At 39.1% G+C, this 13,941-nt stretch overlaps 1 protein-coding gene across 2 annotated transcripts; it reads left to right on the top strand.

Annotated features, from left to right (window-relative positions):
• The first annotated feature begins 2,061 nt into the window (after positions 1-2,061).
• On the top strand, positions 2,062-13,815 carry LOC122883316 (dystroglycan-like). 2 transcript variants are annotated; one of them, XM_044211803.1, is made up of 3 exons: positions 2,062-2,354; positions 8,146-8,703; positions 9,890-13,815. In XM_044211803.1, the coding sequence occupies exons 2-3, from the start codon at positions 8,290-8,292 to the stop codon at positions 12,197-12,199; spliced, it is 2,724 nt and encodes a 907-aa protein (XP_044067738.1). In that variant the 5' UTR covers positions 2,062-2,354; positions 8,146-8,289; the 3' UTR covers positions 12,200-13,815. The 2 variants fall into 2 exon arrangements, with proteins under 2 accessions (XP_044067738.1, XP_044067740.1); XM_044211805.1 differs by lacking the exon at positions 2,062-2,354 and adding an exon at positions 2,369-2,481.
• Positions 13,816-13,941: the final 126 nt, after the last annotated feature.

The raw sequence follows: 13,941 nt of genomic DNA, 5'->3' as shown, positions 1-13,941 counted from the left end.
TCATAATATGTGTCATATTATTTCCATGATTCCTATAACATTAACTGAGGTAACAGACGGTATTAAATGACATTTTATGCACAGACTGGGCATTGGCTAGATATTCTTTAACTATAATCATTTCACTTGACAACACTTAATCCGTGAACATTTGAACCCTTAAACAACCACATGCCTGCATCTTGTGACTAATATCACAGTTGCCTTCACTCAGCAGTCAAGTGTTTCTGTAAGACTGAAAGCACTGATGCATGCACACTATTGCAAACTGTGTGCAACATGGTTGTATGATAAGCTTTCTGTGCTAAGATACCACAAACACCTTGTCAATAAAATCCCGCAGTATGCCTCATTGAGCTGATGTTTGTTTCCTCTGAAGTTTGATTTTCACCCATGACATTACAAGTATTGATACCAAAATCAATACACTTTTGTATTGACAAAGAAACCTGAATTTAGAAATCAGGTTTTTTTTTTTTTTTTTTTTTGGGGGGTATAGAAATGTTTTGAAGATAAGATATAGTACTGACAGAAAGTGAGTCATTCTGTTGTTAATCATTTCAGCACAGATCTTTGGACAAATATAACCTTTAGCACATGAACGGTCCTCATCTCAACTATGTGACTAGAGTTTTTGACTTTAGAAAACATGAGCAGCAGTTAACCTGTTAAATCACAATTTATACATTTTGCCAATCTAAGTTTGTTACAATAAACCCAGTGGAAGCAGATACAGTATCAGACAGTGTATTTAACTTTTGTTACATATAGGGATACAGCCACTACAGGACATTAATACAGGAAGTACCTTGGTGTTTTGTGTTTTTAATCAGCACCACAGAGATGCATATTCATAAAAACAACTGTAAGTTTGTAAGTTTGTATTGCAAGGAAGGCTAGGTTAGGTTATGTTATAGGATAACTTTAGGCCACTGATGTCTTTCAAACTTGCTATTGTTTATCTTGTGCTTTGTTTAATTCCCTTTGTTGCATACTGTCCTGCATCATTTTATTCTGTGCTGATATTTTGTTAGATCAAAGAAGGCTCATTCTCTGTAAAGTCCTTTCAGATATACTTGTGATGCAGGGCTCAATAAAAAAATCTGACTTTTAAATCAGATACAATGGATATTATTAAAACGTCCTTTGAGAAAGGCCAGTGCTTCAGAAATATCTTCATCATCACCAGCTTTAAATTGTAAACTGTGATAAGTTTCTTTCTTTCTGTGTGAGTAAACCTTGGTACTACATACTACAAATAATAAATGCATGAATGAATGTAATGCTTACTGTATTGTAAGAATACAAACATAAATAATCTGTATGCATGACAGGAGATAAAGCCATGAAGCTCTTGGCCATGTCTGTTGGCTGATAGTTGCTATGTGAAGTCACAGGAGGAGGAAGCAAGGATATTAAAATATTCTATTGTCTATCTGTTTGTCTTGTCCTCTTAGTATGAGTTATGGACCAACATTGTGTCTCCTACATAAAACAAAGACACCCATGGTAACTTTGTCACAGTCAAAATATTAACAGAAATCATCATATTACATACACAGTTATACATACATTCCATACATTACAGTTACATTACATTTTTACAACCTGAAAATGAATCAGTGATGCCAATGATTTCAAGGTCCTAAAACCAGAAGCCTATGGTGTTGAATGTCCTCAGAAATATGAAGATGTCACAGAAAGGGTGAATGTAAATGGATTTTTTCCAACAACGACAACTAGACAAAATGTATTCTGCTTACCATTGAGTAGCTTTGCAGACAAGTGGTTATCCAGCCTAAACGTTTCACCTCACCCTCAACCTACCTGCTTTCATGGTCAGTCAGTTCAACACCAAGTAGGCTAGTTGCCTCACTCAAGGTTGGAATAGCGTGGTGAAGCGTGATCATCATCATCATCATCATCATCAAGTATGGTGCTATATAATTGTGAGGTGATTCAACACAACTATCAGCACAGTGCTTCTAATTATGTGTGCTCAACAGTTGATCTTTTCACCTGCATGTCTCCAAATAAAAGGGAGGCGGAGTCACGCTGGTACACACGATTGGCCTCAACCTGTAGACCTGTCTGCGAAGAGGACAGAGGCAGTAAGGGAGGGGTTGCCACCGACATAATTACAATACAGGGCAGTGAACTATCTGTAGACTAACCAAACCAGAGAGATATCTGTTCACCGTGACTGTGCTCAGATACCCTTCTTACTAAATATCTGTCAGTGGCGTTGAGGGGAAAGCGCATGTTTAATGGCATTTTGGAAGTCTCCGCGGCGCTCTCCGGGTAGAAGAGGAGACATTACGGCGCGAGTTAGCTAACGTTAGCTCGCTAACAAGGTCAGTTTGCATTTTGGGTTCTGTCTCTGTTTTAGCGCTAGCATCGTTAAACATGCCAACCTCGTCATCTTTGCTAACTCGGCTCGTTCACAGACTTAGCACGGACTCCCGTCCGTTGACAGGACAGGTAACCAGCTATTTTTGTCATCTGCATACTCCCGGCGTTAGCTTGTTAGTTAGCCCCACTCGGTGGCTATCATTGCTCAGTCCACTCGTTCTTATTCGACTTTGGTGTTCGATGTTTGAAAGTAATGGAGCTGGCTCACATTAACACTGCCTTATGGAGGTTACTGCCAAGAAGCAAGCTTTTGTTTGTAACAACACCACAGTGCAGCCTGACCGAGCTAACGTTAGCTGCAATATTTTGAGAGAGCTAGGCATTTGTGTGGTGGATGTCCCGGCAGCAGCAGCTCGCTGCTTGTTTCCGCCTAAGTTAGAATAAAACAGGTGCATCTCTGCGCTAGCGATGGACAGATGCAGGATAGCACTTAACGCAGCCAGTTACTGGATTTGCTGTTTTATTTATTTATTTTCTTTGGTATTTTTTAGGGGTTACTATTCCCATAAATACAGAGTTTACTTAGTGTGGGCTTCTAAATGATTTATCAAGGTTGAAAGTCGTTGGTGGCGTTATCATTTACAAAGGCCTCGTCTTCCGACTCCAATAGAATCTGGGCCCCGTAGCTAACGTTTTAGTTAACGTTAGTCAGCTAACGTTAGCTTTAAGACACTGGCAACGAAACTGGCTAACGTTACTGGGAGACACATCCCTGAAACATTTGATTATGATAGAAATTTCGGTGTTTTGTTTACTCACACGTCAAAAACGACATATGTTGTCATCAACCACAGGGTCTTTATCGTTACTGGTGTTACATTGGGAAGGGCTGGTTTAGCCTAACTTACTATTAGTTAGCGTGCATTTCCCAACGTGTTTAACGTTACAGCAGTTCCAGCAGTTTTGTTTTAACCTTATGTTGTCATATATTGTAACGAGTTAGAACATTTGTGGCCAATAAAGTCACAGTCATTAGCAGTTGGAACTGTAAATCAGTTTACACGAATTGAGAAAATCAACCGATACATATCAACGGCTAATTTTCAGATACAAGTGTCACTCGTTAAGAAGCTTTACAGATCAGCGATTTAGTGTTGCCATTGTTTTATACTAGAAACTTTACTCATGCTTAATGCTTTAGATGCCTCTGAATTCATAAAAATACACATAAGTGATTTGTTGACTTCCAACACTGGGTTTTGACAGTATACAGTAATTTTCCTGTAACGTTAAACGAGATGCTCTCAGGTCCAAGGCCGATTTTGTTTTCTCTCCACATATTTCATTACTTTTGTTGAACAGTGTAAAGGGAAACATCAAATTGCAAAGCAAGCTTGTCTTGTGGATATGTTTGTTATTCAGCTCATGCACTATCTCGAGGCTGCTGGATGTGGTACGTCAATTCAATTGGCCCTGAGTGCCACTGTGCATCTGAGCCCTAATTATTTTTGATGGTTTTCAAGTTTTAACTACTGTTGAACTGCAGACAGCATGGATACCATGGTTGTAAACGGTTTCGTCCCCCCCAGTAGTGCAGGCCTCAGTGTGAAATAGGCAGAAATCACCCACACTCAAGCCTGTGTCATTGTACTGTTTACCATACATAAAAAGGGCTTGTCATAGAAACAGTGAGGTTTTAATAAGCATTCAGTGGAAAATGAACAAGATGTATTTAGAAATAAATATTGAAAATAACACTTTTATATAGCCTTTGTTTTAGCACTTGGGCTTTTGAAACCACATATCTAAAATATTGTAGCAAGAGTGCAGTATAGCTCAGCCCCAGTGCTGTTGTAAAGAAATGATCATGATGATAACAATGAGGCAGTTATCCCCTGTAAGCAGTGTGAAATGTGATTAAGGCAGGTTGCATTTTAAAAAAAAAAAAAAAAAAAAAGGCTTTGAATGTTTGATCTGTTCTAATACCACTCTATAGGCAGAGAGTGATAGTGATGTAGTGATGAAGTACATGATGTGTTTTTTTAATTCTACCCAAGTCTTTTAAGGTCAAGCCAATGTTTCAATTGTTGGCCTTTTTCCTCAGCTGACACATCCTCATTACTGTTGAGATTTACTCACCTCAAACACATTCTATTATGCACGTTTCATTTTAAAATTGTTTTGTTGAACGGCATGTTAAAACACTGCAAATAGACATATTAAAACGCTTCATATTTCTTAATGAGATGTTGTTTTAATTGGATTCTGAATTACTCACACACTGAAATGAGAACGTGATAGAATCTAGGCCACATTGTGGAGAGCTTACTTTGATGCTCAGATGTTGCTTTCTTTTTTTTCACATGTGTGGCAACAGCCTGAGGTGAGGAACTCATAGATAGTGCTCATTCTGAATAAATCAAGCTTATGGACAAAACCTATTTTCATGTTAATGTTTGTGTTTTACATATAAACACAAATGGATAGATGAATCAAGCAATACATTTTGTCTTTGCATTCAGCTGGCATATTGTGGGCCATTGAAGATTCAGCCTTTAAGTATTCTTTCATGACCATGTTTCTTAAAGAGACTGTGTCGTGTTGATTATTATTATTATATTTTTTTTTTTTGTCTGCGATCTTTAGTTAGAACAGGGCGGTACAGGGGGAGAGGGTCATGGGGTATAAATCCCACTGAACTGACTCACTAGACAGATGCCAGATAAGGTGCATGCCTCAACCTGGTTAATGGGTTAGGTGAGACATGACTCGATACTCTCCGTGTATTTGTGAGTAGGTGGCAAAATGTCAAATTAGTAAAACAAATAACCAGTGTTTCCCTACTTTTTCAGTGAGTGAGTTTTCTTGTTAATATACTGTATGTTTGAAATGTTATTTCTTTGATACATCCATATAGCATTTTTATAGTTTTCCCAGCTGGCAGTCTAGTCATAACAGTGCACTTCTGTGCCAGAAACACCACACTATGTACCTGCAGTAGATACTAATCATAGTCATTCACACTGAAAGTAAAATACATAGATTGCACAATATGGTTTGAGTTGTTTTGTCTTGCATACATTAGCCTACATGTTTTTATTAGTCACTAACAGTAGATGATCTACTGACACAATTTATTTTCCCAGCAAACAAATAACTAACTGTAGCTACCTTTTTAGTATGCAAGTTTTTGTCTAGGGATGAATTATATGATCATATCAGAATAATGTGGGCAGTTATTGTAAAAGGGAGTGAAGGAGAGGGACTGTACTTGGATCCACAGAAACCAAAGTTGCAAAAGTAGCTGTCAGTAGCATGAGGTGTGAGTCCAATGTCTTGTAAGCTTTTCAAAAACGTAATTCCCTTCATTCTTGTCCTTTACAACATGATATGGGTACTATAGTTAAAGGTTCTGAAAACCCTAAAAGTGGCTGCATGTCTAGGGACATTCTGATCAATTTAATTAAGTTTTTTCACTTGGAGACCAATCTGAGCCACTGGATAGAGGGCTCTACAGAATCTGCAGGATTTCCGACCATTACTACTAATTCCCACAGAGATTCAGATCACTCCAACCTGCAACAATGTTTTCTATTGAAAATCTTTCTACCCCATTCAGCAGGGAAAATACAGTCACTCAACTGTTTAATAAGCCAGCTTTTTAGAATACATGAATTGGAAACAAGCCTTATTAAATGGGGTTTAAAGGATAACAAAACAGCTTCAGACAGTGGGAACTAAAAATGAATCAAAATGGATTTTGCCCTCATTTATTTATTTTTTTACATACTTGATGTAATTTCCCATAGGAACAGATACAAACCAGATGTTTGAATGTCAGACATCAGAGCAGCATTGAGAGTGTTATTGTTAGATTTGGATTGGACTGGTTATTTTAATGTTGTTCAGGTTTAAAAAAACAAAAAACAAACGTATATGATTGATCGTCTGACTAGAGAGTGAGAGAGGGGGACAGAGAATGCGAGTAGGTGAGTGAGAGAAGCAAAATAATCTTCTGAAGCTTAGCTTTATTTGCTACCACATTTGGAGGTATATAGTTTACTGGAAGACCAAGCATTTGCATGCATGGTTGATTTCTCATTATGTTCATTAAATTTTATAGCTTATCCTAAAACAATGAGCTGTTCCTGTCTGTATTAGGGTAAATACATGAATATTTTGTAATTGCAACATTTGTGTTGATTCTCTTGAGATCCCTATGCCAATACAGTGCTGCCCTCTTTTACTGGCAGTTTTTTGTATGAATCATCTAAATAATGCAGGGTTTAGTTCAAACAGCATAAAACATTCTTGGAGGGAATGAAAGGGTTTTGTATAAATTGACTGATTTCTAGACCAAAATGTTGGCCAGTGAATGACAAGTAGTTTACTAAGACCCTTTGTAAGAAGACTCCTCCTTCCATTTAGACCAGGCAGTATTTTGGAGTGTATAAGTTGACGTCACAGCCTTGTGCCAGTCAGGCATTAGGATTCCAGGCAATTGGATGACCCGCCTCTGCCCGTTTCTGAGTGCTACAGGATTGGGGTTGGCTGGGTCAGCACAACGGAGACTTTTATTCCAACCCCCAGGGCACCTAATTAAAACTTACAACCAAGACAAACAACCTTTGACACTCATGCATCTTGTGAGAATCGCTATTACTAAAAAACACATGACAGAAAAGTGAAGATCAGTAGATCAACTTAATAATAATAATAATAATAATAATAATAATAATATTATTAATATTATTACAACAACAACATTAGGACATTTAGATTATTATGTTTATATATATATATATATTTGGGATATATATATATATATATATATATATATATATATATATATATATATATATATATATATATATATATATATATTTTGGGATCAGTGTTTTAGTATGGAGATTTATTAATTCTAAATATTGCCTCAGTTAGTGGGAAGACAAATGCTGTGTCCAAAATCACTCCTTCCTTCACTTCAATAGGTAACTCTAGAGTGCAGTAAATTAAAATTTCAGACACTTATAAATCATGTCATTTTCATCATCACTGACCGGTGTAGTGTTGCCCAATTGTAATTTGCGCATCTCTAAAATGCGACGCATTGCATTGGGGATCGCATAAATGTATTTTCTCTCGCTCACACACAATATAAATATAAATAAATAAATATAAATAAATAAATAAATATATATATATATATATATATATATATATATATATATATATATATATATATATATATATATATATATATATATATATATATATATATATATATAAAAATCTCTCAAAGTCAATTAATAATGACAGGCATTTATATACATTTCTAAGTAAATTTCATGCTTCAGAGATATGAGCCAGTCCCTCAAAAATAGACCCAACACGTAAAGATAGCGGAGTGGGGAAAAGACCCGGGGGTCACGTGTGGCTCACTGACTGGTGGCAGCGTTGAAAGTCGATCTGATTGCCAATTGGCACAAGCCAAATAAATATAGTGCAGTAGATAGTACAAATATGTTGCAGTATCAGGCCTTTAAAGTAATAGAACAATGGTGCTGCACAATCATACTCTACTATAGCACCATATACCATTTTCAAAATAGGGTGTTAAATGCATATTATGCAATATACAAATTCTGTTGGTAGTATTAGGGTGGGGAGATCTGTTGATCACTTTACTGTGTAAGCAGTAATACTACTGATGTGTTTTTTATTTGTCACTTTTGTCACTTTGCCACACTCATGATGATGTTGTTGTTTTTTTTTTTTTTTTTCCTCACATAGCTGGCTGACATGGCTGTCTAACAGGCTGCCAAAGATCTCTTCATGGATCACAGAGGACAACAAAGAGGAACCACTGCATCTGTGAGCATAGCCAATAACTAGGGAATCTGACCCACAAGCATATCATCAGACTGACTTCAGTGCATGTGGCCTCTTAAGTTGTTCACAGACATCTGTTGGGCAGCCCAAAGGCCTTTTGCTATGCACTATAAACGGAGAGACATGAGCTGTGGGGATGCTGGAAGGAGCAGGCTTCTTTCGTGCAGGACTATCCCCCTGGTAATAGGACTTCTGGTGACCATGGCACAGGGCACTGTGCCAGAACAGCTGGTGGAGATGATACCTGTGGTACTAGAGGCTTCTATGCAGTCCTCTGTGCTCTCTGAGCTCCAGGCTGCAGCATCCTCAGTTGGTGAAGGGCTGCCTACGGCTATCCCAGATTTTTCTGCAAAGAATGGGGGAGTGCACACTGGCATCCCTGACTCCTCTGCAATCGTGGGCCAGGTGTTCCAGTTGAAGGTTCCACCGGGACCTGCCAATGCAACCTGTAATGTCCATGTAAGTATAAAAAAATGTAATGTTGAGATAAATCTATAGTTGATTTCATGTGGGAAATAATTGTCATAATGTAATATTAATGTGTTGGTATTTACAAATAATTGCATGTAAACTATTTAACGTTAATTTAATGAAGTTGGAATTAATCAGTCAATGATAACAGCATTTGTGTTGAAGAATCTGAATAACAAAGTTGGGAGTATGGGAGGACTTTGTTGTTGTACCGATGGACAAAAGGTCATTTCCCCCCCCATTTTGGATGTGCCTTTATTTTATTTTTTCATGTTTTATTTTTGCAGTTTCAGGTAGGAACTATTTTCTGTCTACTTTATTTGTTAGAATAGACCCAACCCTGGTATTATTTGAGGACTAGCTTGTCATTTAAAAAAATCAAAAATGCATTTCTCCCTAATGTTGATATTAATGCCCAATAAAAAAAACTGAAAGCTGAACTTTAAGTTGTTATAGTACAAGGTTTAAAACTGATTACGTTGAAGGAAACGGTATTTCGGCCTTAGCTACAATGGCCACATGGGCCCAAGTGTTTTTCCTGTCACTGTAGAAATACATAATATGTAGTATTTATTCCTTCAGTTTTGATCACTGTATCACTGCTGATTGAAGCTGACTGTGGTGCAATTTGTTCCAGTCTGACTTATGAATGAGATGAGATTATTATTGGCCCAAGTGGTTATGCAGAATGATATCCTGTCATACAGTAATAACTCAAAATGAATAGTGATGACTCAAATACTTATTATGAATAGAAGCTCACTCTGCTTCCTGTTCGTATTTGGCAAGATTTGATAAACTGAATGGAATATGAAGGAGGGTGGGGAGGTAGAAGCATTTCTGCTTTTACTCTAGATAGGTGAAAGTTTTGCATTCATCTTTATGTTAATTGATTCACCGTTTTAGTAATTAACAAACATTTCCAATATACATTTGCCAATATTCACTTGCTTGTCTTTGTCTTCATATTATTACAAAATTTGAATTCCTCATCAAACTAAATAATTTGAAGACATCACTTGGGTCCTGGTAACTTTAAATGGCCATTAATAACTATTTTTATAAGTGAATTATCACTTAATGAAATAAATAATGAATTTTTCACTTAACTTACATCTCAGAAGTATCTCTATAGTATAAAACAGTAATATTGTTTCTCTTTTTCCTCCTGTAGCTCACTGAGATGGGAAAGGAGACTTTACCCTCCTGGCTATATTGGGACAAAGAAGGATGCATTCTGAGAGGCTTGGCCCTGGAGCAGGATAAAGGTGTATATCATATCTTGGTGTCTGGAGAGGAGATAATTGAAAAGACTGGCAGCCAAGTGTTCCCCAGTACTGTCTTCTCTATTGAAGTATACCCAGAAGAACGGGCAGACACTGAGCCAGCCCTGCTCACTCTACAGTCTGATATTAGTGGTATCCAGCCTTTCACCTGTGGCTCTGAGGAGCCTGTCACTGTCCTCACTGTCATCTTGGATGCTGACTTAACAAAGATGGTTGCTGAACAGAGGGTCAACTTACAGGGCATTATGAGAAAATTTTCACATGTGCCCCTGGAACACATGAGGGTGGTCCCTGTTGTCAACAACCGCTTATTTGACATGTCTGCTTTCATGGCTGGACCGGGGAATGCCAAGAAGGTGGTGGAGAATGGGGCTCTACTGTCATGGAAACTTGGATGTGCCCTTGACCAGGGCAGTATCCCTGACATTAGCAGCGTCCAATCCTCAGCAAAGGATGGAACTATGTCAGCCAGGCTGGGATACCCAGTGGTTGGCTGGCACATTGTCAACAAAAAGCCCAATGGAGTGAAACGGGTCAGACGGCAGTTATCCAATACTCCTACTCCAGTGCCCTCCCTGCTTCCTCCAACTACTCACCCAGAGCCCCCTGTACGTGTTGTTCCCACCCCAACTTCGCCCTCTATTGCCCCAGCAACAGACAACTCTGCTCCCCCTGTCCGAGGCCCTTTGCCTCTTCCAGTGAAGCCCACTATGAGAGTCAGAGATCAGATAGCCCACACACCTGTCTTTGGACCTCCCCAACCCACACGAGTACTAGGAACAACAAGCACCATCCCAATTCAACCTACAATGACCCGGCCTACGTTTGTGGAGGCCACTGCTTTGCCAACACCACCAAGTACCACCAAAAGACCCAAACCCTCTTCCACAAGGAAACCCAAGAAACCCAAAACCTCCACCCCAGCTCCCCGGGAACCCAAGTCCACCACAGCTAAACCACCCAGACGTACTACTCCTCTCTCTTTGGCTCCAGATGAAAATCAAAACCCAGAGATCCGCAACCCCATTGATCAGGTGAATGCATGGGTTGGAACATACTTTGAGGTTAAAATTCCTCCAGATACATTCTTTGACAGGGAGGATGGTACTACTGATAAGCTGCGTTTGACTTTGAAGAAGACCCCCAAAGAAGCAGTGAGTGAAACATCTTGGATCCAATTCAATAGCACTATCCAGCTTTTGTACGGCCTTCCAGAGGAGCAGCACGATGGGAAACATGAGTACTTCATGTTGGCAACTGATAAGGGTGGGAGGAGCATCATGGATGCATTTGAGGTTCAAGTCAACCGTTGGTCTTCGAATGACAAACCATCAGTTGTGTTTGCTGCTCATTTCCAGGGCGACCCCAAAACGTTAAGCAATGATGTCCATAAGAAGATTCTTTTGACCAAAAAGTTGGCTTATGCCCTCGGTGATCGCAACAGCAGCACAGTAACCCTGAGAAACATCACTAGTGGCTCCATTGTTGTAGAATGGACCAACAACAGTATCCAGCAGAGTCCTTGTCCAAAGGACCAGATCACTGTTCTCAGCAACAGGATCTCTGATCCCCAAGGGACACCTAAACGGGCCTTTGTCAAAGCCATGGAGCCTGAATTCAAACCCATTAACATCTCCATTCGTGGCACCAATAAATGTCAGAGCTACACGTTCATCCCACCAGGAGAGGTGCCAATGCCTGCTCTGCCTACAGCTACACCATCACCTGGGACAGGTCGTAGGAGCAGTGATGATGTTTACCTACACACTGTCATACCTGCTGTAGTGGTAGCAGCCCTGCTCCTCATAGCCGGGATCATTGCTATGGTCTGCTACCGCAAGAAGCGCAGAGGGAAGATGACCATAGAGGAGCAGGCAACTTTCATCAAGAAAGGAGTCCCCATAATATTTGCAGATGAGTTAGATGATTCCAAGTCGCCTCCGTCCTCCAGCATCCCTCTTATCCTTCAGGAGGAAAAGCCCCCTCTTCCCCCTCCAGAGTACCCTAACATGGCTGGCCCCCACAGTACCCTGCTTAACCAGGATCTGCTGGAGGAGTATTCTGTTTATCAAGATGATGATCCTAATGCCCCTCCTTACCAGCCTCCACCACCATTTACTGTCCCCATAGAGGGCAAAGGCTCTCGCCCCAAGAACATGACCTCATATAGGTCACCACCTCCCTATGTGCCTCCCTAATGCACACTAGAGCTTTCAGTTTGGAAAGCAGGTGCAATGTAGGGATGCTTGTTGAAAACTACTACAGGAGTAATTTTACATGTGTTCTATGAAATGGCTTTGACTTTACAGAGGAGCAGGCAACCATACCCATATATTTGACCATCATGGATAAGACACTATGTCGTACAATTCTACTACTGGCACAGGGCAAATGGATGGGGAACAGTTTGTAATTCCAGCACTTTTTTTTTTTTTGGTTGTTGTTGTCCTTCAGATCTGCTTTTGATTTCTTGCATATTCTCTTTTGTCTGTTTTGCCAAGAAGAGTCAATTTTATCTTCAATGATGTACTATTTCTATTGTATAGAAAATAATAAAGAAGCAGGAAAGACTGAAGCCCACAGGGCCTTTGAGCAGCTGTCACCATGACAACAGACTTGAGGCTCTCCCTCACAATGTTAATCTTTGAGTTCTGTATCACTCTTATCTGTCCTTTGGCTAGGTTTACTAAGATTTTGCACCTGTTATTTCTAGAGGGGAATGAAATACAAAAAGCCAAACTGAAAGCATGAAACACTTTATTTACACAAAAATTTGTTTGTTTCTTAGTCTTTGATCTTTCCCTGTTCTCTCCTATGCTTTGCTCCCTCTTGACAATAACATGCAAACCTTGCACTTATGCAAATTCTTGTTAAACCTTGCACTATGTGTCTTGCGCAGAATTGAACGCAGTAAGTGGTAGTCCTATAAGGAAAAAAAAACAACTTTTTGTATCCTTGAACACTCACCACATGACTTAGATTCCTCTGGTACTTGATCACAAAGGACATTACACTGATCACACCTGTTGTGGATGTAGCCTCATTAAGTTACAAAACAACTAAGTACTTTTTTGTTTTGTTTTGTTTTTATAATGTGTGTGTGCCACTGAACCTGCCTGTGAGATGACTGGTTTTGCTGTAGCCAAGGTGATTTCTGTGGTCACAAGGCAAACCTTATGGGGTTGCTACAACAATAATGAAGGGTCCAATGGAATGCCATGGTTCACAGCAGGGTGAGAATTGGCGACATAGTCAATGAGGTGGCTCCACTGTATTTTATTCAGTTGGTTTTGGTAGTATGAGGGGTGGGTGGGCTTAGAGTACTGTATTATCACTGCTCTGCCTCTAGGTGTGGCACTGTTGTGATTAGTGCACTGCCTGTTGTCAGTTCAGATGAGGCATGGGGACAAGGGGATGTACATAATTGTGTGCCTGTGAAATTAAACAGCTCCATAATGTTAGTGTTTTATCAGTAAACCTAGTTGGGAACGGGAGGGCCAGAGTGGGAAAACTTTATTTTTTAATTGTATGTCTAGATTTATGATCACAATCATGAAGAAGAAAAAAAAAGACTTTATAGTTAGTGAGGGTACAAAAGAACGTTTACCTGCCCATCACAAAAAATAATGCATTATCTCAGTATGATGGGGAACAAAGAAACAACAATATGTGAATTATGTACATTTCATATCTGATATCACCATAAGAAAAAATGGTTACAAATCTAATGTTTTTACTGAGTTTTTGATACAGTCTTAAACTTGTTTTATGAAAATATATTAATAAAATGTAATACTATTTGTAAAGCCTCAAAGATTGTGTATAGTCCCTTTTTTATTTGAGAAAATTGAACTGTTTGTGTATAGGTGTATTAACGGGCTGATAAACACAATTTACCAAATAAATTAAAATGCAATACACAATTCAATAGGTGTTGGTA

This window comes from Siniperca chuatsi, linkage group LG10 (assembly GCF_020085105.1).
Source record: "Siniperca chuatsi isolate FFG_IHB_CAS linkage group LG10, ASM2008510v1, whole genome shotgun sequence".
Lineage (NCBI taxonomy): Eukaryota > Metazoa > Chordata > Actinopteri > Centrarchiformes > Sinipercidae > Siniperca > Siniperca chuatsi.
Note: the sequence above shows the minus strand (reverse complement) of the source record. Positions and strands in the feature narration are given on the sequence as shown.